This window comes from Carex rostrata, chromosome 23 (genome assembly GCF_964058835.1).
Source record: "Carex rostrata chromosome 23, lpCarRost1.2, whole genome shotgun sequence".
NCBI lineage: Eukaryota > Viridiplantae > Streptophyta > Magnoliopsida > Poales > Cyperaceae > Carex > Carex rostrata.
Genome location: NC_135940.1, coordinates 4,268,827 through 4,294,244, shown reverse-complemented (window position 1 = coordinate 4,294,244; position 25,418 = coordinate 4,268,827). Strand labels below are relative to the sequence as shown.

Here is a 25,418-nt window from a genome sequence, read left to right as displayed (position 1 = left end):
ACAATTTGTACTAATTCATACTAGCGCTCCAGACCTAATTACAATGGTTGTAGGCTTGTAGCGGCTTTATAATTACACAAATAAACAATAAGCCTACAAAATCTGAAAAACTAAAACTTTCTTTTGCTCCGCCTCTAAACCGCCATCCAGTAATGGATCTCTTCAGCCACGTCATTTATGCAACAAACTCAAAATTTGAGTTATTTGAGGGGATCTGGACCCACAAACTATACTATTCTCGCTCATTACCTTTCTTCCCCTCTTCTCCGGTTTCTGCATCAGCTCCTGGTTGCTACATGGAAAGGCGTTAAAAATTCACAAGTTATCAAGCACTAACCGCTAGATCACAATCTCCATTTGATTACTTTTTGTTCTTCCGTGGGGAAAGGATCCCAAGTTCAAAACAATCATGACCTTGCACAGTTGTTCTATTGCTGTGCAACTGAACCTATGGTTCTAAGTTATCCCCGTTATTTCAATTTTAAACAGGAGACAAGGAAACAAACAACAACAATTGATCTTTCTCTCCATTTCAATTACCTTGGAAGATTGAAAAGCGGGAAGGGAAGAAGTGAATAAGGGCATGTTTGTCCTTTTAATTTTTCATTACTACTAATAAGCGTTTTTAGTTTATTTAATTATAAAATGGGTATATTTATAATATAGTTATATTTAGATGGGGAAATAACTAATTTTAAAGTTTTGATGGGGAAATATCTAATTAAAGAAGTTGTGATGGGTATATATCCAAATTTCTCTTCATTATAAAGCTATGCTATCCCAGGTACAATACCAACATCAGGCCGTCATTGACTCCGAATCCCCTGAAGTAATTCAAATTTTGAGTTTAGATCCAATGGTAGGATCAGAAGTCGGACTAATTCAGCCCAACAAAATAAAATGCCCGGACCTCTAAAATTCATGTCAAAACAGATCGGACAGTCTGGATTTAAACTCAAAATTTAAGTTACTTTAGCTGATATGGATGACACGATGATGTGATGTTTCCTGGGGCGTTTTAAAGAAGAATCCAGATGAATGTTCTGGATTGTGGTCTCATCACCTTTGTATTAGAGGTCATAAACGACACACATGACTGAACAACAAAACTTGATGCCCCTGGCCCCTGCTGCCGGAAACAAATCTGCTGGAATCCTCGGGGATTTCAGGAACTCCGAAATTCTCACTTCAACCATCCATAGATGTTTCGAGATTTGTGCATAAAAAATTGTCTTCTTTGAGATTCGAAAAGGAAAAAAATTAGATGATTGGATTTGAAATTTCAGGTCCCTGAAATCCTTGAGGATTTCAGCAGATTTAATTCCGCTGCTGCCAGGTGGTCCCATATTTCATTGATTAACGTAATTAATCTTGCAAAAGGAAAACTAAACTAAACTAGACTAGAAATGAATCGAAACAATTCTCCGTCCAGATGCACCAAATATAAAGAGATGTAACGCCCTAATAAAGGAGCAACAAAATTACAAGCTTTTCTAAATACTACCTACTTGGCAAAATTTCTACAACATGTTTAGTTCATACATTGTTACACATAATGATATGTCATATCATTTAATACCAATCATATATCTAAATCATCATCAGGATCTTCATCAGAGTCAGCTTGTTCGTCATCTGAATCACGAATGTAATGTATTTCACCTCTCACTAATTGATTATTATTACTATTGCTTAATTTGTTTTGCCCTAACAAGCCTCCAGATTTTGTTGAACTAGGGTCATTTCCGCCATCACCTAGAGATCTCCTGCCGTCATAAATATCTATATTCCGGCCATCTCCTGGTACAACAAATCATCACAATATCATCACAAGGAAAAAATACAAAGCTACTAAATTTCCAGCTTTTTTGTTTGACCCATCTTGTATTTACGTACATTTGCAGTACACATTAGCCATACTATGGATCAATATCTCCATTTTCAAAGTCCAAACAGTTGATCTCCACGTGAAAATGTATTTGAGGATCAAATTTTACATTTTTTTAGAAGATGGGTAAAAAATCACTTGATATAATGATTCTAGACCATTCAAAAGTAGTGATTTTTTCTACCTATCTAAAAAATAGCAAAAAAAACTCTAAAAAATGTAAAATTTAGTCTGTAATTTTCACATGGAGATCATGTTGAATGGTTCAGATCAACTGGTTGGACTTGGAAAATGGAGACATTGATCCATAGTATGGGCCAATATGTGCTATGCATAATACCACAGCCTCACTCTTTGCAGTATCCAGCTCCTAAATTTCCAGCGTTTTTTTTGTTTGTACATACCATTATATATTCATTACAGACTGTCATTCTTGACATATCTTTTTTTACAGAACAAAGAATTCAAGGTAAAACTCGAAAGTCGAAAGAATTCGAACCTTGATGCTCAAAAGGAAGCACAACATTTGCTCTATCCATACGCTCTTTGTCTGAGAGCTGGAGATTAAATTGTACCTGTGAAACAAAGGGGTTAATAAGTTTAGAGCATCTACATCAGACTACATCTCAGCAACTCAAATGAGTTTCTAAATAACTGTTAACTACTTTTTAAAAATTAAGGTATCTAAAGTTTCTATCTCTCACATTCTGAAATTAATTTTAGAGTTTCTACAGCAACTCAAATGAGTTTCTAAATAATTGTTAACTGTTTTTTAGAAATTAAGATATCTAAAGTTTCTAACTCTCACATCTTGAAATTAATTTTAGAGTTTCTACAGCAACTCAAATGAGTTTCTAAATAACTGTTAACTGTTTTTTAGAAATTAAGGTATCTAAAGTTTCTAACTCTTACATCCTGAAATTAGTTTTAGAGTTTCTATTAAGCCACGTCAACAAATTAAAAAGGAGAAACAATTTCAGCCAATCATTTGATCAACATAGAGTTTATAAACAGTTTCTTTTACTGCATAGTTTCTAAATAAGAAACTCTCTCACATCCCTGAAACTGGATTAGAAACTGCCACATCAGATTAGAAACTCTAATCAAGGATATAGATGCTCTAATATACTACTATTATTACCTTTAGTTAATTCACTAATCATTCAAATGTAGGATTCTAACCTTGGGTATTAGATTTTGAGTAACGACACTGCTTATAGAAGGAACTGAAGAGAACTTGACTGAATCTTGCTCGATAAGTAACTCTTCACACTGATTAAAGAGCAATTACATCAACAAGCAAATAAAAAGACATTAAGAAAATAAATAGTTGAACAAATAGAGATAGAATGATACATACAAAGAGTTTGATCCTTCCATTTCGTCTCTTAAGCCGCACGTTGAATTTTGCTTTTGAATAATTTTCTTCCAGAGAAGTAATATTTCCTGAATTTCCATTTGCATAATCTGGTAGTTGTACAATGGGTTCTAAAGAAGCAACCATGGTAGAAATGTATTCAAATGAACCAACGACCTTGGGTTCATGTAGGTCTGTATGTATTAACCAAAATAAAGATGATATTTTCTCTGCAAAGAAAATATATAAACAACTGTACTTAGTATATGTTGGTGCAATTGTTAATAAATAAAGAATACAGGAAAGCAAGAAGGTAATTTAGTAAATTACCATGGCAACGAAGGTTACTGAGTAGGCGTAAAACAGAAGAGAGAGGAGCATGCCTCAAAATATGGCTAACCTAAAAGTCGATCAAATGTGTAATCTTTATTTAAGCATTATAATTTTAAAACAATTATCAAATTAAATAAATAGAAGCAAGCAAAACATCAAATTTATGTAATAAAAATCTAGTTACCGAGTCAATTGCAACAACAACACGCTCTTTTCCTTCTCCACTAAATTCTGAGTTTAATAACAAGAACGAAAACAGGAAACAAAGAAATCAGTTAGAATTAAATAAAAAAATATAAGATTTCATAAGAGGAACATATATTATCACGAAGCAAAATACCTTTTGCAAGATCCACGATTGAGCACAGTAACTTATCAACATCTTTTACATTTTTTACAAGAGTAATTAATGAATTTTTCCCTGATTGGCGAACAGCATCTTTCCAACCTACAGGATCAGTGTAGCAATCCAGTATCCGTGTTCTGTCAAAAAGCAAATAAGAATAAATATTTTCTTAAAAAAAAGGATAAGGGAAAATAACTAAAAAAATTATGGGTACCACTTAGTAATTAAAAACTGACTGTCTCTGAATTGGGCTTTGTAATTGGCAAGCTCAATAAAAAAAAAAATAAAACAGAATTGGACAGGGTCTGTGCTGTCAATAGGAGGTAGAGTAATGCTGGTTAATTATGTTTTATCATTTATGCCTCTATATGTTTTATCTTGTCCAAAATGTCAAACACTGAGGAAAGCTATTGCTCAAATTAGGTGTAGATTTTTATGGCAAGGTACCACAGGACCTAATAAATAATACTCATTGATAAATACCAATTCCTAACTTTTAGAGGGGTTTTAGTGAAAAATGCTTTTGATGTGGTGGCAGATTTCACTTCCACACAAAATTAAAATATTTTAATGTGGCTAACACATAAGAACAAAATCCTTACTAAAGTGAACTTGAGTAAAAAGGGCTGGGTAGGCGACACAAAGTGTATATTGAGCTGTAACAGCAGGTTTTGGAAGGAGACATGTCAGAATTACTATCAACATTGGACAACTTTTGAAGATATAATTAAGTATGATTTTTCATTACCACACTATCAACATAATTCTTTTCTTATTGTCCCCAGAACATTTTGCTGGTGTTTGGATCTTGAGGAACTCCACCTGTGTAGTTTCTACACAGCCTGTCCCAAGCCGGGAAAAAGGAGGAGGGTTCGTGATAGGCTTGGCAAGCCAGTGGTAAAAAAACAGCCTCTTTATGGAAATAAACCCTCACGAATCGGGCAGTAGTAGTACTCGGATGGGTGACCTCATGGGAAGTCCCTGTGTTGCTGATTCCGGTTGGGTTTCATTTCTAGTTTACCCCAACTTGTTTGGGAATAAAGGCTTTGAAGAAGAAGAAGAAGAAGAAGAAGAAGAAGAAGAAGAAGAAGTTTGGATCTTGAGGAATGGTATATGTTTTTCTAATAAAAAAAAAAATGCCTCCAACTGGAATTATGATTCTCACAATTTGTCATGTAATATGTGGATGAAGTGACACAACGCAACATCTGCAACTGGCTACCAAGTGATATCGATGTTATCCCCATTCAGAGTTTAGTGCCAGTATCTTAGACTGTTTTGATAAGACCACTCATTTGAAATAAAAAATATGTACTGATGAGCAGCAGTAGTTTATTCAATGTAAATAAAAAGCCTCAGGTTTCCTTTGTTGGTACGGTACCACTTTTAGGTACCAGTTTTAGTTAGAGCGTAGAAAAAATAGGTTTCAAAAATGCTCTGCGCATAGGATATAAGGTAGGGCTGTTAATGATCAAGGTTCGGCTCAATGAGAGAAGCAAAATGACTCGGCTCTAGCTTGGCTCGACTTGGTCTAGATCGGTCCGGCTCATACTATATTACTGTACGAACACATTCTCATTTGCAGAAAACATTAATCCAACTCATATCTAATTTTCTCTTCTCGTTTATATGCTAGAAGAATTCATATCACCTAAGGTAACATAAATTTCTGTTTAGATTCAGTTCACTCGATCAAAATCTGTACGAATATTAAAGAATTTTTCCGTGCATTCCATTTTTAACTGAATTCTGATAAAACGGTATGAATCTAAACACAAATATTGTGTCGTCTCAGATGAAATGGACTCACGCTAGAACCAACTAGTTACGAATCATCATGTTTATCCACAAGGAGGACATGACGTCGACGATTGTCAACTCTAAAAGCAAAAGGGACTCACCATTGAACGTATACAACAGGAGAAGAGAGAGCATATATTGGAAGGGATGTATCCGTTTGCCTTGAGACTGCACACAGGACACAAATAGAAATAGTCCTTCCCGGCTCCAATAAGTCCAACTAAGAATATTCATTCATTCAATCACGTGATTGCACATGGGGATGGATGGGGGATATTTATTATTGTAAGTCTGTACGGAGCACATTGTATGTTTACTTTGAAAGAGGAGACTCGATTCGTTGGGCTCATGAGACGGCTTGGCTCGGCTTGAGATTCGGCCCTGTTCTAAATCAAAATTTGAGTCGAGTTCAGGCTTTTTTAAGTTTAGGGCCGGACTCAACATGAAATATCGAGCTGTTCATTAGCAGCCCTATTATAAGGCTTAGCTAGATAGTTTTAATAGGTTGCTAGCTGAACTATGTTGACGTTTGGTTGTATTTAACATTTCAGTAATAAAATGGGCATGTATGCCTTTGTATAAAAAAAAAAAGTAACCAAAACTATAATGTGCACAAGTAAACTCCAGAAGAATAGAATAACTTGTTTCAGGTTTTTGCATATACATTAGGGGCATTGGAAGTATAGAATAATAATATAACCACATATAACTAGAGATGCAAATAAGCTGGCTTTCAATTAATACAGTTATATCACAAAGTTAATCTCACATGTCTCATGCAATTAATAAAGTTATATGATTAGAAGTGTTACCCCTTGTCAAAAGTAGAAGTATCAAAACCAGCACTCTTGAAAAGGTCGAGATAGAAAGAGGGGCTCCGATCAAACGCCACAAGTACAATTCCCCTACTAAGTCATAATATTAAAAAATAAAGAAAAGGTTAGTAAAAATTACATCTTTCGAATGCAAAGAAAATAAAAATGAGGGTATGAAGAGAGAGTACCTAGCTACCTGGATTGAGATTTGCCATTGGCGACGAGGGAGAGGAGAGAGGTGAGGAAATGGCGAAAGGCGTGGGAGGCGAGAGGGGAAAGGAGAGAGTCTTGGATAGAGAGAGCGGGAGCGTGCTCTCCTTCCAGGCAACCGTCTCGCAGTGATCTCAGAACCGCTTCCGCCATTAGAGAACAGTTTTCTCTTCTCTCCTCTTCACTGCCTAAAACCCTATTTTTATCTATCCCGTATCGGATACGGCGTATCCCCTATGCAATAATAATAGGACGGGAGCGGGGAGGAAGGAAGACAAAATGGGGTCCGGATTCTAATGTAACTCAAATCTGAACCGTTGGATTGTAATCGAATCAATATCTAAAATTCACGGGTTTTTTCAATATACGTGTAAAAATTGATCGGACGGTCCGATCAATTTCAGTTCTATTATTCTTTCCTCTTATCTGTTTCTTTCATTTTCATAAAATTCAACAATGTAATATAATTCTTCAATTTTATAAAATTTTAAATTCTAAATTTTCAATGATTTGATAGTTGGAGATAATTCATATTATGTGAAGTTTTATAGCTATCTACGACCTGGTCAATTAGGATCAACAAATAACAAGAAATTAATAATACAGTCATTTCATTGCATACACAATGACATCTAATCATTTGCTTAATGCTTCATTATTCTCTAAGACACTACCAGGCCACTAAACTAAAAACAAGAGATGCATGCAAAATGATAAACATGACATGCAATTTGCTTCTAGGATGCATGCAAAATGCAAGAGATACAAAACTATCAATTTTTCTCATTGCCAAGTAACACGCGACAGCGATATTCACCGAGAGCCCAAATTGGAAATATGTTGCGATATTGCGAGTAGCTAATCATGCAGTTTCGGTTGAACACCCCCATTATCTCCTACAAATCATAAAAAATTTACAAAGATGTTACAGTCGGATCATATCAGTAACATATATTTATTCACTGAGTATTAAACAAGGAGAAAGAGGTGCGCATACTTGCTGAGGGAACTCGCCATCCTCCATTTGTAAATTGATCAAAACTTTAGCTGCTTTGTGCAACGGCATTGGGTCTCTATTGGCCTAGCACCCAAATACAGACAAATAATTGAGTTCATAATTAATGCATCAAATCTACTACAATAAGTGAATTATAAAAAAGATGAATTACGTGTGCTATTTAAGATTCTGAGGTCCCACATAGTTCAAGATCAACGTATTTGGATTTGTCATTTGTAAAATAAAATATTTGCATTATTAGGCGTAAATGGCATAAGAACAACCAAGTGGGACTGGAACCCTCATAAAATTTATAAGAAAGAAGAGTGAGGCTATGGGACTATGCATAGTGCATATTGGTCTGTACTACTAGTACAGATCAATATTTTCATTTTCAAAGCCCAAATAGTCAATCTAAACCATTCAACATGATTATTTTTATTTTCATTTTCATATTAAAATGTTGCAGACTATTTTATATTCTTTAGAATTTGAATACTATTTTTTAAGGTAGAAAATCACTACTTTTGAATGGTCTAGAATCTTCAAATCAAGTGATTATTTACCTATCTAAAAAAATAGTAAAAAGATTCTAAAAAATGTAAAATTTGATATACATGTAGATTTTTAAATGGAGATCATGTTGAACTGTGGAGATCAATTTTTTGAACTTATAAAATGGAGATATTGATCCATGGTACGGACCAATATGCGCTATGCGTAGTACCATAGTCTCACTCGAGAAAGAAAGTAAAGAAATAATAATGTAGCATTAGTTTAACCAAGGAAGAAAGACAAATGAATACCTGCCCAGCATCAATAAGTGCTAGCATAGCCCATCCAGTATTCACCGCATGAACCTTGTTACCTTCCAGATTTGTATACACCTTTTTTTATCACAAACAACAAAGCATTAGCGGTAGATATTAGCCTCTTTGATTATCTCACTGATCAACTTTTGAATCGCTGGATTGGGTTTCTCAGTATTTACCGCATAAACCAGAGATCTATATCAGTATATCACTGGTACCATATCAAGACAGATGGCTAAAATGTTTTATTGAGATAAGTTCCTTCATTTCTTGTGTAATTTCTTTGTTATTGAAATTTAGTTGCTGTTTTTTGTGAGGTATTTATGGAGTCAATGATGCTCGTGGTGCTTTTGAACTGGTTTCTTTACTTTCTTTACTGGTACAGAGTGTGAAAGAGGGAGTGATGCTGTTTTGGCAATTTACGATTGTATAATATCAATGTTGTTTCCACAATGAAATCAATAGTACCTTTTACCACTTTTTCTTTCAAAAAAAATATTAAAACATTAGCCAATCAACACCGTACTTGATTCAATCCTCCATTATATATACACAAACATATATTAATGAACTCGCTGGTTCATACCACAATTAGAGTAAGCTATCAAGAATAGGACTATTTTTAAATAATTTTGTGAAATTCATGTGCTAGTACCTTATCTTGGCAGGACAGGTAGCTCTCACCCCAACCACCTGAAGGTAATTCTTTGGAGAGCAAAAAATCACATGCTTTTCTTATGGAAGCACTGTTCTCGTATGTCTTTCCAGCCGCTATTAAACCCTTAACTCCAAACCATATTCCATATGTGAAACAAACTGCCCATGAACCGTACCTGTTGCTCAAACAAAACAAATAAGCAACTTAAAAAAACAAAGGTGAGATTGCTACATTATTTATAGAAAACATATATGTTGCCCCTTAATTTGTGGGTCCTTATCCTCTGAGATATCTCAAATTTGCAGTTTATCTCGCTATTAAACCCTTAACTCCAAACCATATTCCATATGTGAAACAAACTGCCCATGAACCGTACCTGTTGCTCAAACAAAACAAATAAGCAACTTAAAAAAACAAAGGTGAGATTGCTACATTATTTATAGAAAACATATATGTTGCCCCTTAATTTGTGGGTCCTTATCCTCTGAGATATCTCAAATTTTCAGTTTATCTAAAGACAGACCAAATTTTATTTGGTGCCTATTCCGAATGCAGGGGTCAGGGAGTCAGTATTATTGTGCTTTGAGATTCATGCAAAAAGGATTTGAACGGTCCAGATTTTGAACAGATCAACTCAAAGTTTGAGATATCTCAGAGGATCCGAATTCTTAATTTGTCCCCCCTCTCCCCCATTTCACCTGCCACCTATGAATGGTCGGGACCCACCGCTGTGAGGGGGGCCCACAATCATAGGTGGTAGGTAAAATAAGGGAGACAAATTGAGAGGCACTGTATCAGTACTCTTATTTTAATTGTTGGTGAAATTAAATGGGAATAAAATAGAGTATACATACCATGAACCGTCAGGTCGTTGAATCGATTCGATATAATCGACGGCTTTGCTTATACAGGTATCTACATCTTTCATACGGTGATCTGGATATATCTTTCTAAATGCAGTCAGAGCCTGTATTGCAGCTGATGTGCATTCTACATATCTGTAAATGCAAATTTACACATGCTTAATTTCATTGCAATTTGATTAAAAGAAGAGTGTGGCTATGGTACTATGCAGAGCATGGATTGGCCCGTACTATGGTGTATGGACCAATATATTCATTTCTCGAAGTTCAAACAATTGATTCCGGAACCATTCAACATGATCTCCATATGAAAATGTACTTGCAGACTAAATTTTACATTTTTTATAATTTTTACTATAATTTAGATAGGTAGAAAATCACTACTTTTGAATGATTCATAATTTTCTACAAGTACATTTTCATGTAGAGATCATGTTGAACGATTCAGATTGAATGTTTGGAACTTCAAAATGAAGATATTGATCCATAGTACGGACCAATATGTGCTATGCATAGTACTGTAGCCTCACTCTTAAAAGAATATAAAAAAAAGTGGTGAGATTGTTGCTCTTACGGGTAGTCTATAACAATGTCTCCAAATGTCTCCGCAGGATTTATCAGCTGCATTTTTCAGCGGTAGAAGAATTATTAAGAGTATATTTAAAAAAAAAGACTGTTACATACAATGATTAACTAATTTGACTAAATAGAAGAATTATGCACCACTGTTGGTACACAAAAATTATAGAGGATTGCATGTAGCAATGCGAACCTCCATCCATGCGTAAGATCTTGTGAGTTCATAGGTAGCAAAACCACCATTTTCATTCTACATGGAAAAAAAAAGAGCAATAAGAAAACAAGATTTAATCAATTTAAATCCCTAAAAGGTGTCAAGTTAATTAAGCATATAAAAATAAAATTGAAGTACAGAGATAATGCACAAGCACACAGTACACTAGTCAAGTGTTTGAGTAGCATTAATTAAATTTTTCAATAGTGAAGTAGATGTACCATCAGTGATAAAATAACATTGACAGCATCATACAACCGATTTGCTTTAATTGACTCGCCAACCATCCCTTGAGGTAACTCTGACAATAGCAATGCAGCCTAACCAAGAAAAAACAAATCCACGCAATCGCGCGTAGTTAGTTGTATTTTGTAATTTCTAAGAAAAAAAATAACTCTTTCCACATATAATCAATAAGTACCTTTAGTCCCTCGGCAGTGCAGTCAGAAATAGGCCACCCGTGATCTGCTGTAGAGAATGGCCATGCTCCTTTAGATATGTGACGGTACCAGTAACTAAGATCCCCAGGACAATCCTCAAGTACCTTTAAAAACAAATTTTATGTCATTACATATACTTCTTTATGTAATACAAATTTTGCTGCACAAGTTATGGGTACCTGAGAATGTTTGACATAATCGTGAGCCTTGTAAAGGGTAGGTGCATACTCTTCAATTAGACCTGTAGCGTAGATTGCTTGAACAGTAAATGCAGTGTCCCATAGTTGACTCCCATTGTACCCTTGCATTTTCATGCCGTCTTCGGCAATCCACAAATAATCATATATTCTAGGGATGTGGAGTTTAAACGCCTCCGAGCTCGGATCCTCTATCCAACAGCACAACATATTTAGCACCTATAACAAACCAAAGCCTAGCATTAGCAATTACAAGCATGCATCTTTCTCAAGAGTAGGGGTGTCAATGGTACCCTTTTATCCGTTTACCCGACCCATATCGTATTCAATAAGATGGGTATGGGTAAGTTTATTTTTCGTTAGCTTATAGGGTACGGGTAAGGGTAAATTCTTTTTAGTTAACATAATGGGTAAGGGTATGGGATGATGCATGACATGATATAGTTTTATTCATGGCCCATATAAATCTATTCAATGGCGCCCTTTTGTCCGTTTACCTGACGCGTACTGTATTCGATAAGACGGGTATGGGTAAGTTTTTTTTTTTGTTAGCTTAACAGGTTAGGGTATGAAAATGCTTCCATCCGACCCGTTGAAACCCCTACTTCAGAGTAATTCACTAATCACAAAGGTAAGAAAAGCATACCTTGTTAACAGGACCAATGCAAATATAACGAGTGTTCTCGTCTTCATAATGGATATGCTCGATGGCCGTATTAAGAGCCTTCTCTCTCAATTTGTTACAAGGCCAGTTCAATAGAACCGGCTCTACAAACTTGTGAAGTGTGGCCCACATTATATCTTGTATCATTGGGTGAGGATAGTACAAATCTTCCTACATATCACAAAAAGAAATCTTGCTGTAGCAAATCAAAAGGAGAGAAATTACAATGCACAAACAAACCTTAGCACACTCGTTGCGAGCCTTATTCCAATCAATCCTTTCATACGGAATCGAGTATAGTTCCTTTCTTAGTTCCAATACAAGCAATGTGATTTTACCAACAAATCTCTTTCCATATATGTAAGACATCGGCAAATAAACCATCCGACAGTGACACCACATCCTTCCTGTGAATTTTGTGTGATTGTTTAAACTATGAAGAGCATATAATAAACAAAATGTTTACAATATGGCAAATAAATGTTAAAGTAGGTACCTGGATGAATGGGGAGAATGTACGGAAGTAGCCATATCTCAGGTGGTAGAGGATTATTCCCCGACCAGTCAAACACTCCGAGTACCTGAAAATATTTACCAAAACCAGTAAAGAAGAGAACTTCTGGTACGAGTTATCTTGTAAAAGTAAAAATGTTAAAAGAGGACACAATTAGGCACTAACAGAGAGCCACATTTTGCCCCATGAAGTAATAGCGGTAGCACTTCCATGGGTTATTATCCAATCCCTTGCTTTTTCCATGGCACCATCTCCATCATTTGCCCCTTCGCCAAGCAACCGCAGAGTGACGTAGGTCAACACAGATCCAAACATGGTGCTGTGCCCCTCTATATGCAATCCCCATCCCCCGTCTTTGTTCTGTATATTGAAATTTAATTGAATTTTCAGTTTCTTGAAAAAATTTATATAGATTAGCCCCCCTCATGAAATGTGAAATGTGCGCTTGTAGACTAGTGGTTAGAATTCCATTTAGTGGTGGTGGAGACTTGGGTTCAAATCCCAGTGACTGCACATTATGCATTTTATGTTTCAGCCCCCTCATCTAAATTTTCTAGTTCCACTCTTGACAGAACGTACCTGATGATTGTAGAGATAGCGTATCATCTCCTTTTGATGCTCTGGTGATAGAACAGTATTCAATGCTCCAGTAACATATAAACATATTATCTGTTTTAAACAAGAGAAATTTGGACAAATATAACATTTTTATAATTCAAAGTTAGTAAAAGCGCATTTAGGTTAGGTGAAAAGTACCAAGCCAGGCATGAGAAACATCGGGCCTCCATAGTCCCCAGCCCAGTGTCCGTCATGTGTTTGTAATGTAGAATATCGACTAACTGCTCTCCTTAGAGAAGTTACCACTGATTCCTCTGTCACTTCTTCATTTTCTCCAAGTTTTATTACTGGAAGGTCCAGTTCGAGCGGATTCAGTCTTGCAAACTGCATAAATCCGACATATTAATTAAATACAATTGAGCACTCAAATAAAAGAACAATAAAAAGAAAGATGACGATCGCGTTGAACACAAATAAATATTAAATGCATTATTTGCTTTGAATATAGTTATGAAGGCGACCCATTTGTTGAATTATTCAATATAAAAAGGGGAAGCAGTTTGAAAAATACTTGTTAGAAAATACATAATTAATTAAAAAGTGTCAGTTAATTGGGTACCAGGAAGGACTATTTCTCAGTCACTTAGGATTTCTGAAGCAGTATGATATAGGCAAAAAATTTATGTATGTTCTTCTAAAACATTTAAATTGCATAGTTCTTCCTGAATAATTGCAAACTGCATAAACTCAACATTTTAATTAAAGACAAATGAGCACTTTCAAATAAAAAAGAACCCAAAAAAAAAATGACGATCGAACTGCATACAAACAAATATTAAATATATTAGTTTCTTTGCATTATTTTTATTTATACAAGTTGCACGCGTGTCAAGCAGTCAGCATCAAACCACAGGACCCTCGAAATAGATAAAGCTATTAATTAAGAGCGAGAGTACTATTGTCAACTCCTACTGGTTTTCTTATTGCCAACTACCAAGGTCATGCATCAACACCTATTGGCTTAATAGTGACATGCAGGGGTGGATCATAAGTTATGCCGGGGGTGCTTAGCCAACCCCATGATTTTATAAAATTTAATCATATAATTCAGCCCCAACATAAGATGCTAAATATGTGCTTCTAGCCTAGTGATTAGAATTTCATTTTGTGGTTGTGGACTTGAGTTCAAATCTCAGTGGCCACATATTCTTATTATGTATGCATTTTATGTTTCAGACCCCCCCCCCCCCCCCCCCCCACACACACACACACACAAAAATATAAATTTTATATTTCCGTCCCTGGCGAGTGGGGACGTGAACTGCTGAGATTTCCTATAAATAAAATGCTTAATTAAGAAGACAAGAATCAACGTTCCAGTAAGGTGCGTGCTGTACTGTTAATTTCAGTATTACAGCACACCATTTTTTTCTCAAATTCGATACATACTATAGGTTATACGCATTATACTTTGTGTGTTCGCATAAAATTACAAAATGTGAAATAAATTATATGACCTGGAGGCGCATGAGGAGATCAGAGCTATGCTTCATTTGAAATCTATCGGCATGAAACGCCTCGCGAGCTCTCTCGACCTCGTCTCTCTCCTCTTGCGATCCGGAATCGGGATCGAACTCCCACAGCTGTCTCCCCACATGGTTGTTCGTCGTTCGCAGCCATGGACTCCCGCCCTCCGCCACCTTCAACCTCCACATTTATTCTCCACTCTGAAATATTACTCCGGTATACTAGTTCAAGTGGAGAGAGAGAGAATCAGACTGAGAGTAGCTTTGGATGTATCGATCGACTCTGAATCTTTTTCTGGTTTTGATTATTATGGCGCAAGTGACAAGAGCTTGTGAACAGCCAGACATGCTCTTGTCAGAAACAGAATTCGGATACCTAAAGTAACTCAAATTTTGAGTTTAGATCCGCATAGTTCGATCTGTATGGCACGATTATTAAAGAGGCTCATACATTCCACCTCGGCTCGAATTGGCTCGAATTCTGATCGGACGGTCCGGATCTAAAATAAAAATGTTGGTTACTGCAGGGATCGGATCCGGATCCGGATCCACACAAACAGGAATAGAGATCGTATCGGATGGTTATGACTTATGAGTTGGATTGTCTATCTTTCTCTTGCGGTAGACATACATGTATTTGAGTGGTTCCACTTTCCAGTAATTGAAGGCTGGATTTAGGTATAACTTGCTACATGCTTTACCATATATAGACGGATATTGTACACGAACAACTGGGACCACTGTTGTTATAAATTCTTAATAGCGAAATAAAGCCAATTTGTCAAAAAAAATAAATGAATAGCTGTATTAATTAATTATTTGGACAGAATTTCGTACAAATTTTATTCAAAGTCGGTCCAAACAGTTCGATCTGTATTGAGATTTATGCGAACGATTTATACCTTAATAAGTTTTAATAACCTTGTAAATTTAGACTGTTCGCGTAAATTTTAATAGATGTACTGATTAATTAATTACTACCTACATAAAAAGGGAAATGAATAGATGTACTGATTAATTATAATAGAGGGACAGGGACAAAAGTTTAGGTGAGCGTGAGCAAAATACTTATATATAATGTGAGTTTGGTTATCGCCTGATTTGATTATTTCATGCAGGAGCTTTACAAAATCAAACAATAGTAGAGCTACCTACTCACTTATGATATCGATATATGACCTGTAATTTATATATCATGTTTGTTTTTAATGAGGCGTGTAATTTTAAATAAATAATGAATTTTGCCTAGTTCTAAATTGATTTGTTGATCTATTGATGAAAATTACATAAGGTTATTAATCTATTGATAAAAATGATCTATTGATGAAAATTGTTCTGAATTAATCTATTTAATATAATTTTATTTTGTGTTTGCCTAGTGCTAAATTGGTTTGTTACTCCGTTTGGATACGTACTTGTACACTTGAGCTCATGCATGCAATGCACCTACAGCTCCTGTTGCTGGAATTTAATATATACACACTTCCATTTTATTTTTGGCAATTAAACACCCCGAATTTTTTATTTTCCATCTTTCAAAAAAAACAAAAATACTTAGCTTTAACTGCTGCAGTTATCTCACACAAACAATTAATACATAGTTCTTCATAAGAGATTAATAAAGTAATACTTAGCTTTAACTACTGCAGTTATCTCACCCAAACAATTAATCAACTGCTCAATTAAAATTTAAGCCCAACCAACCAAGCCCCTCAACTGCTCAATTGGATATAACTTTTTTGCCTCTAGCCCTCTACTAGTTCCCCAGTCAAGAGTTTGTGCAAACCTCACTGTATTTGTTCTAAAATTCAAGAGTGCAGCAAGTATTCTGGATTTACTTGTTGTGCAACAAAAATGAAGGATTAATACAATTTCGTTCAAAGAAGAAATACATGTATTTATTCTAGTCGCATTATACAGAAAGATATTATTATTCACTCTTTATACTAGAAACAACTACAATTTTAACCTCAATGTACAAGAATACTTTACAATATACAAATAATGACACCGGGCATATAAATCCCCCGTATTTCTTACATATGAATTACCAGTGGCACAAAAATCAGCCATCATCTATTATCTCAATATTCTCTCGTGTTTCAAATAAAAAATTTAATGAACATAACATTAGACAATATTTTCACGCAAGAGGGGTTCATGCATTGACGGCGAATCTTGTTTTAGAAGGTTTTGTAATAATGCAGATGGTCGCCTTGGTATTGTCCCATTTGACGACGCACCAGTTGTCTTGCCGATTACATTTTGAACGTGTCGAAGGCACACTTGCACCGCATCATGAACCCGAACAAAGTACCATTCTTTGCCAATCAGGTCTATTAGACCTGATTTTGAGAGCAATAAATGCACCTGTCGGTTTGGGTTGGCAATAGCAATCTGCAATAGTACGTGTGAGATAATCACAAAAAAATTCTCTCTGGGTTGCCATAAAAATCATTGGTCTTGAACATGGGGTCAATTTCATGTATACCCCTCAAATATCTCAAAATTATGTATTTTTCCAACTAAAATTCATGATATCATATGTAACCTTCTAAGTTTCAAAAACTCACAAATTTAACACTTTATTGATTTCTCTACTAAAATTAATTTTAAATTTATGAAGTCTCAATTTTTACCCTTTATTAAAAAATAAAATAATATGTAACATTGGCCGATTTTGAAGCAAATAATTAATTTACTTACATGTGACACAAACCCAAGCATATGCATAAATGTCACTACGTATGCATCACAAGTAGAAAAATGCACCAATTGTCCTCGGAAACCAACAAGTTAGAAAACGGAATTCTTACACATACTACATATTTTTATTTTTTAATAAAGTTTAAAATGGATTATTTATAAATTTAAAATGAGTTATAATAGGAAGGTCAACATATTGGGTAAATTTATGAGTTTTTGAAATTTAAAAGGGTAGATATGAATTTTAAAGGGGAAAATACATAAATACATAAATTTATAAATAACCCATTTTATAAATAAACACATACATGAAATCCCCCCTAAAAAGTTAGTACATGCTGACACAGTGCAGGTGGAAGTCATTTATTAGTTATGGCACTCTATAATCTATTATACACAGCATGCTACTTTAATTATGAATTTCTATCTCTAAGATATGAGTACACATGGGGTGTGTGTGTGTGTGTGAGAGAGAGAGAGAGAGAGAGAGAGAGAGATAGGGGAGTGACAGCGGAAGGTGCACCTGGATGCCACGGTCTCGGTACTCCTGATGCAAGTCCTTCAAAGCTTGAACTGCACTTGAGTCTACGTGTGTAACAGCTGAAAGAGAATAATATGTTTATTAAAAAAAATACTATTATATAGAATTATTAATGAAACAACTGCAGCTAACTACCCTTCATTACATAACAAGTACATACGTGACATTTCAAGGATAACAAAATAAATTCGTCCAACATCTGGGCCCCTATCAGAAGATGCATTAAGTTCGTATTCACGCAACCTGCAAAGAAGGCAAAATGAATACTAATAAATTAACAAAATTAGAAAAAAAAAAAATGAAAACAATTTCACATGGCAACTAATCAAACTACTGGAGTAAAACCTCATAACCTGGATATATCAGATATAACCCCACAAAGCATGCAAAACTAGTACACCTCCTTACTTTTCTATTATTATCCAAATATACCCAAAATATCCCTCTAACCAGAGCAAAAAATCAGGAGGATAGAGTGGTATTTTCGGTATTTCTTAGAAGGAAATAAAAGTTGGGGCCCACAACTGTTATTTTCTATGTTCTCTGGAAAGCTAGCAATTACTTCAAGCAGTGTAAAATTATTCTGAAAAACTTGGGTAACAGTTGCAATCATATAGTGTACGGGAGGTGAATTATAACCTGTCTTTGATATAACTAGTATTGGCAAAGTAGATAGGTGCATCAATTCGAACTACAACTATGCCATTGTATGTATACGCCTCAGGGTACTGCAGTATATTTCTGTATATGGTAGTTCCTGGTAGCCGTCCCAACACAGCTGAGACCCATTCATAATCACACAAAAAATGATGTTAATTTCTTAGTGAAAATAGTCAAAGAGTAATATTCCTTTAGTGAGAGAAGCAAGAGAGACTTTACCTACATGAGGATTAGCAGATTCGTATATAACAAATGCCAGAGAAAACCCCACCTGCAAATAGTTTCTTAATTCAAGACTAGTTTTTCTAACAGATTAAAAAGTAATTAAATTAGAGAATAACTAGCTGCAATCATGATTTTATGCAATAAAGCAATTAAGCAAGTGAATCACAGGCCATTTTTGTCAATGAAGAAAATAAATGCGTGCGTGTTAGTGGGTCGGTGGGTGGGAAAATGGGTGCTCCCTTCTTTGATTACTCAATTGCTAAAATCCTTGATTGCAGTTATCAACTGCTAGATAAATACAAATCATATCTAATTAAGTTATAAACTTCCACAACAGGAACAAGGAGACTTTTTATAAATAAATAAAAAGGGCTACACTGGTACACTTGTTGGCCCTAAAATCTAGTCAGAAAAAGGCATCTGAAATCTAAAATAAATAAATAAATAAATATATTAATCTCAGATGAAAAAAAAAAAAATCTCTGATGCTTATTGATTATGCACTAGGCATCAAGTATTTTCCTTACTGACCAGTATATTGTATTTTCTAAAGAGTTGAAAGTAAATAACAGTCGTACCCCAACAAGCACACCAATCTCAATGCCAAAAAATAACGTAGTGATGCTAGTTATAACCCAGAGGAGAAAATCTTTCTTATCTACTTTCCACAAAAATATAGCCTCATCATAATCCACCTACATAAACAGCAAATTTGTTACAAGTCTGAGTTTGATATAAAAAGATAATAATATTTATTATCGAAATTAAAAAAATATCTTTAGTTTTAGATAAAAGAGTTATAGCCTTATAGGATAAAAATAGATAGACAAAATACAATAGTTCATACTGGTAGTTGCGGCTACCATCTCGCTGTAAATACTTTCTTATGAATACAATTGTTACTGGTCAATTTGGCCACTAACCTTCACAAAAAAAAAAAAAAAAAATAGCTAGACAGAATGCATTTTAAATAACTGTCAAGTGTTGTAATGGTTGTTTTCTCACCAGGCCAATGACAGCAGAAATCACGATAGCAGCCAAGGCACACTACAATTTTCAGAAAAAAATAACCATGAAATGTGTTACTTTATGACATACACATAGCAGTAGGGTCGGTTCGGTTAAAACCAAATTAAAAATAGTCAAGCCAAAATTTTATTCAGTTTTCAAAAATCTAACCGAACCAACCGAATAACAACTGAACAAAAAAAACAAAGTAAATTTTGGTTAGTTTGGTTGAACCAAAATTGAGAGATTAAATTTCAAAAGGTCAAAACTCAATACATACACAAATAATTTAAGAATCATAGAAATAAGTACCAAGATATATATCAGTCGAACCAAAATAAGATAGATTAAACCAAAGAAATTCAAGTAAATATCAAGCTAATTTCGATTTGTTTGGTTGAACTGAAATAAGAGAGATTACGCCTAACTAAATATAAAAAACCAAAAGTAATTCAAAAATTCAACCGAACCGAACTATTTAAACCGAAAAACCAAACCATTTAGTCCAAAATTTGTCAGTCCAGTTGAAAACCAAATAAACCGGATCCAATGAACCCCCCTACATAGGAGGATCATAATTTAAGAAAAGATACTTTCAACTAAGAAAGAAACCAAAATCGATAAAGGAACAACCTAACCTGAGGTATATCAGTGAATAGTGGTGTTAAAAATAGAAGAGCACATCCCATAATGACACCCATTGTGATGCCCGATAACCCGGATCGGGCCCCACTCTCATGATTTACTGCTGACCTGGAAAAAGAACCTTAAGAAAATAAAAGAGAGTAATCATAATCGATTTTTTTTGTCAAACTTCAAAACTAAAATTCTAAAAATGATAGCAAAGCTGGTATATATATACCAGTAGAAGGATATGCAGAGAAGAATGCACCACATATGTTTGCCACGCCTAGACCGAATAACTACAAAAAGAGGAAGTACAAACTATTACATAACTAGATCAACCCAACTACTACAACTTTATAAAAAACCAATTAGGGTAGATTTTCTGTAAGCAAAATTATGATATCTCATTGCTTTTATTTTAAAAATTTAATACAATATTTTATTTTGATAGGATGGCCATAAATGTAAATTCCAGCAAAAAGGCTAAAACAGTTAGAACATGAAGGTTTCTGACTCTTCTGGTAACTAACAGAAGTATCATTATAAAGCTGGTAAGAGTGAGGCTATGGTGCTATGCATAGCGCATAATGGTCCATACTATGGATCATATCTCCATTTTCAAATATTAAACAATCGATCTGAACCATTCAAAATGATCTCCATATTTTTATATGTCCTTATAGATCAAATTTTACATTCTTTTGAGAATACTTCTACTTATTTTTTAGAAAGGTAGAAAATCACTTGATCAAAATTCTAGATCATTCAAAAGTAGTGATTTTCTACCTATCTAAAATATAAGTAAAATAATTGTAAAAAATATAAAATTTAGTCTACAAGTACATTTTCATATAGAGATCACATTGAACGGTTCAGATCGACTATTTGGACTTTCGAAACAAAATTATTGATCCATATTATGGACCAATCTGCACTATGCATAGTAACATAGCCTCACTCCTGGTAATTACGCCAGCTATTTGTATAAACCAGTCTGCAACAAGACGAGTCACTTGTGCACTTTAAAAGATTTACCTCTTGGTTTGAATCTAATTCATATCCATTTTTCGCAGCCAAAGCTTTAGCAATCCCCACAGACTCCTATAATTTTCCAAGAGAGAGATGAAAAAAATAAAAGTCATGAAAGTGAAAAAGAATCAACATTGATTAATAAAAGCCGAAAGATAGGATGGTACCAGTATGGCAACACCGGTAATCAGTACTGCTGTTGAAATAAGAGACTTTGCATGCTCAAATCCACGTGGAATTGAGAAACTGGGAAGTCCTTGAGGTATATCTCCCACCTATGACATAAATCAAACAAAAAATCGATTACAGACATAAATAAATAAGCAATCGATAAAACAACACAATTTGAGATATCACAGCTTCTCACCACTGAGATAGAAAAGGGGCGAAATATTTTGACGAAAAGTGTCCCAAGAACTACAGCCGTCAGTGGGCCCGCCGCTCTTAGATACTTGAAGTTCTTGCCCGATTTACCCTAAAATTTTCAAGCTTTATAGTTTATAGTCATATCATTTGCCTAGATTTACTTAGCCAGCAATCTTGCCTTAAATATTAATTACGTACCAGGTGCTTCATTATAAGAAGAATCGCAAGAAAAATTGATCCCATTACAAAAGGAGGCCAGGAGAACTGCAAGAGAAAACGTATCATCAATAGATTTGCCGGTTACTTAACATGTCAAGTAATATTGCATGAGAAACAACAACAACCACCACAACAACCAAGCCTGTAGTCCCAATCAAGTTGGGGTCAAGTAAATATTACATGAGAAAGAGAAAGAGATTTAGAGGTAAAGAGTGTAGCGTGCAAATGTAGCCCCCTAACTAACAACATCATCTGTCTGGCCCCTAAAGGTTTGAAAATTTCTTCTTTTGGTACTAAATATTTTAAACTGTGCCCCCTTTTTTTTATAAATTTGATATTGCGGTACATTATTCAATATGTGTGCACAAATATTCACAATATTGTGAAAAAATATAATTCTTTTATACACAACATATCTCATAAATATGTATCTAATTAAAAAAGAAAAACAGCGATCAAACCGGTTGCCTCACTTGTTCGACCTGTGAACCATTGACCCGAAGCTTTATCGAGTTGATGTCCAGTTTGGTTATCATAACATTGGATAATATGATAGAAGGGCCAATATGGTACAGATGGAAATATATTAAGGACAAAATTGGCAATGGAGAATACTTTAAGGACCATTTTTGGAATTTACTCAAAAGAATAAATAAATAAATAACAAAATAAATAAGAAGAAGTAGAAACGAGGAGAGGGAAAGAGAAGGCATACATCATGAATCCCTTCAATTATGCTCGTAATAAGAGGTAAAATTTTGCTGCTTCTTGTGATGTTATACCCAAGAAAATATTTAATTTGAGAAAGGCCTATTACTATGGCGGAAGCAGTAGTAAATCCTGAAATTACGGAATGGCTAATGAATCGTAGCAACCACCCCAACCTGTTAAGAAACAGTGGTAACATAAGTAAATACAAAATCTTTGAATATTGCACATTAATTACTTAAGTGGCAAAATTTACCTCAATAACCCCATAAGACACTCCAATATACCAACCATGAGCGCCAGTAGAATCGCAAGTTCCGTATAAAGTTCACTTGATGAATCAACTATGGAACCTAGTACATTTGATACTAGTAGAGAGACCAGTGCAACTGGTCCCACTGCCAGCTGGCGTGACGAGCCAAAGATGGCATATATGAATACCGGCACAAAACCAGTATCTGTTAAGAAAATCACATAGTAAATTTACTTTCTTCTAAGAGCCAAGTTATGAATGTTAGTTAGCATATGAAAATGATATCTTACTTACATAGTCCGTATATTGGATGAAGGCCGGCTAACTTTGCATACGACATTGCCTGCAAGGTTTCATGCAACAAAAATCAATATGTTGGGACACCAACCAAAGCAAATTGATATCATGTAAAAGAGAATCTACATGCATTTCATCTTGACATATGGAAAGAATCTCTTTTAGGTAATATATACCTATCAATTTATACTTTTATAGGGATTGTGTGATTCAGTACAAACCTACCATTTCAAGTTTCGATTAAAGAAACAGAAAAAAAAAAAATGGATAAAAAATCTAGTGATATCGCCATAAGGTATGAGATTGAGATTAGTCATTACTAGTACTAGTACTAAAATATGTGATACCAGATATATATATTGGTTTGACCAAGTCAAAATAAATCAAATACAAGACAGTAAGAAAGAAGATGACTCTTTTCTTGTCTCTCTCTGACCTGAGGCACTAGCATGACTCCTACAGTAGCTCCGGCCATGAGATCAACCTGGAGGTACTCTCTCCATTTGTACGATCTCATCCAGCGCGAACAAGGCAGCAAAACCGACAGCCACTTGTCGGCGCTCATGCCTCTGAGCCTCGTTGAGATCCTCTCCAGGAGCGGTGGCGCTGGTGGCCCCGCCGCCTTTGTCGGAGAAGGGTGCTGGAGCGGTATAACGCGCACCGACCGAATGGCGGAGAGAGACGCCATGTCGCCACTACTGGACGAGGCGTAGGTTCTCTCCATTTGAGCAATGGAGAAGTGAATAAAAGCAAATTAGTTGATTGGTAGAGAGATGCTTTGCAAAGGAGAACATTTTAAAAGTCCCGTTCAATGATGACGTGGCACTGCTTTGCTGCTAGGAGTACTCACAAGATTGTACCTCAGATGAGGAAACGGAGCATGAAGACAAACTTAGTTGATTGGTTTCTTTTTCTCCTCCTTTTTAATCCAGTCGATTGGTTTCTGTAATTCTGTTTGTTTGGTCAAAGGCATTTGCAAAAGGGGAGCTTTTTAAAGAGGTAAAGATATTGACAGACTTATACTGACTTCATACAGTGCATGATACAAAATAAAAGTATACTACTGGTACGGTGCATGAAGATAAAACAGTTTTGTCAATATCTCTTTTAAAGACAAATTTAGTTAATTGGTAGGTTGTTCTGTTCGTTTAATTTGCGATGCTTTGCAAAAGGAGAGCATTTTGAAAGATATACATATTCACAGAACTATTTTGGCTTTACGCAGGATCAATAGAGAATAAAACAGTAGCCAATTGGTGCACTGTATGAAGATAAAACAGCTCTGTCAGTATTTGTGCCATTTTAAAGACACTTTAAATTATGACGTGGCACTTATTTGCACGAGAATGGACTATTCCTATTGGTTGATATTGTCCTAGGGATATCTTGCTGATACGAGTACGTGGAACTGTACCCAGAAGATTTGGTAAACTGGAATTTCGACTGAACAGTGACTAATAACGGGACACTTGATAGTATACTTATGCATAAGGTATGAAATGAATAAGGTATAAGTAATAATTGGATCATGAAATTTATAAATTAGACCATGTAAATTGAGAAATGATTATGAGTTAGGCTGGGGTGCTATGGATAGCATAGTGGCCTCTATGCTACGGCTCAATATTCGAGTTTTCAAAATCCAAACGGTCGATCCGAACCGTTCATCTTATTCTCCATATTAATATCTGCTTGGAGACCAAATTTTATAATTTTCTGAATTTTTTTACTATTTATTAAGCCACTTTGAAAATCGCTAATCCAACGGTTTTACTGTTTTGTGCAGCCACCGTTGGATCAACAATTTTGTAAAATACTTAATAAATAGTAAAAAAATTCAGAAAAATGTAAAATTTGGTCTCCAAGCACATATTAATATGGAGAATAAGATGAACGGTTCGGATCGACCGTTTGGATTTTGAAAATTCGAATATTGAGCCGTAGCATAGAGGCCACTATGCTATCCATAGCACCCCAGCCTAACTCTGATCAAACATTCACGTCAAAT

At 35.1% G+C, this 25,418-nt stretch overlaps 3 protein-coding genes and 2 long non-coding RNA genes across 8 annotated transcripts in view; 2 read left to right on the top strand and 3 right to left on the bottom strand.

Annotated features, from left to right (window-relative positions):
* Positions 1-1,371: 1,371 nt before the first annotated feature.
* On the bottom strand, positions 1,372-7,003 carry LOC144574711 (elongator complex protein). Of its 2 annotated transcripts, none has more exons than XM_078324749.1 (9): positions 6,736-7,003; positions 6,537-6,629; positions 3,919-4,061; positions 3,763-3,809; positions 3,576-3,645; positions 3,249-3,334; positions 3,071-3,160; positions 2,388-2,463; positions 1,372-1,800 (listed from the first exon to the last, which is right to left on the bottom strand). In XM_078324749.1, the coding sequence occupies exons 1-9, from the start codon at positions 6,900-6,902 to the stop codon at positions 1,583-1,585; spliced, it is 990 nt and encodes a 329-aa protein (XP_078180875.1). In that variant the 5' UTR covers positions 6,903-7,003; the 3' UTR covers positions 1,372-1,582. The 2 variants fall into 2 exon arrangements, with proteins under 2 accessions (XP_078180875.1, XP_078180874.1); XM_078324748.1 differs by having other exon boundaries at positions 3,249-3,475; positions 6,736-6,996.
* LOC144574713 (uncharacterized) lies at positions 4,069-6,520 on the top strand. Its single transcript, XR_013518287.1, has 3 exons — positions 4,069-4,723; positions 5,013-5,379; positions 6,206-6,520. It is a non-coding gene; the product is annotated as an uncharacterized LOC144574713 (long non-coding RNA).
* A 316-nt stretch (positions 7,004-7,319) lies between the features above and the next one.
* On the bottom strand, positions 7,320-15,093 carry LOC144574985 (cycloartenol synthase-like). Of its 3 annotated transcripts, XM_078325098.1 has the most exons (18): positions 14,763-15,090; positions 13,444-13,629; positions 13,267-13,356; positions 12,853-13,047; positions 12,670-12,754; positions 12,414-12,580; positions 12,156-12,344; positions 11,492-11,728; positions 11,294-11,416; positions 11,094-11,192; positions 10,852-10,908; positions 10,654-10,700; positions 10,071-10,214; positions 9,214-9,391; positions 8,553-8,633; positions 7,747-7,830; positions 7,506-7,645; positions 7,320-7,462 (listed from the first exon to the last, which is right to left on the bottom strand). In XM_078325098.1, the coding sequence occupies exons 1-17, from the start codon at positions 14,958-14,960 to the stop codon at positions 7,523-7,525; spliced, it is 2,283 nt and encodes a 760-aa protein (XP_078181224.1). In that variant the 5' UTR covers positions 14,961-15,090; the 3' UTR covers positions 7,320-7,462; positions 7,506-7,522. The 3 variants fall into 3 exon arrangements, with proteins under 3 accessions (XP_078181224.1, XP_078181223.1, XP_078181225.1); XM_078325097.1 differs by having other exon boundaries at positions 7,320-7,645; positions 14,763-15,093; XM_078325099.1 differs by lacking the exons at positions 7,320-7,462; positions 7,506-7,645; positions 7,747-7,830; positions 8,553-8,633; positions 9,214-9,391 and adding an exon at positions 9,481-9,592.
* Positions 10,548-25,418, top strand: part of LOC144574988 (uncharacterized) — an 87,132-nt gene continuing 72,261 nt past the window's right edge. Inside the window, exon 1 of the long non-coding RNA XR_013518333.1 lies at positions 10,548-10,582. This is a non-coding gene — a long non-coding RNA (uncharacterized LOC144574988). The remainder of the gene's footprint in view (positions 10,583-25,418) is intronic.
* Positions 16,702-24,228, bottom strand: LOC144574705 (sulfate transporter 4.1, chloroplastic-like). The gene is made up of 17 exons (XM_078324742.1): positions 23,847-24,228; positions 23,408-23,456; positions 23,117-23,318; positions 22,868-23,036; positions 22,132-22,197; positions 21,935-22,042; positions 21,735-21,842; positions 21,574-21,639; positions 20,774-20,834; positions 20,550-20,677; positions 19,909-19,950; positions 19,482-19,598; positions 18,898-18,949; positions 18,658-18,796; positions 18,179-18,261; positions 18,001-18,077; positions 16,702-17,168 (listed from the first exon to the last, which is right to left on the bottom strand). Exons 1-17 carry the CDS (start codon positions 24,132-24,134, stop codon positions 16,902-16,904), a joined length of 2,022 nt encoding a protein of 673 aa, XP_078180868.1. The 5' UTR covers positions 24,135-24,228; the 3' UTR covers positions 16,702-16,901.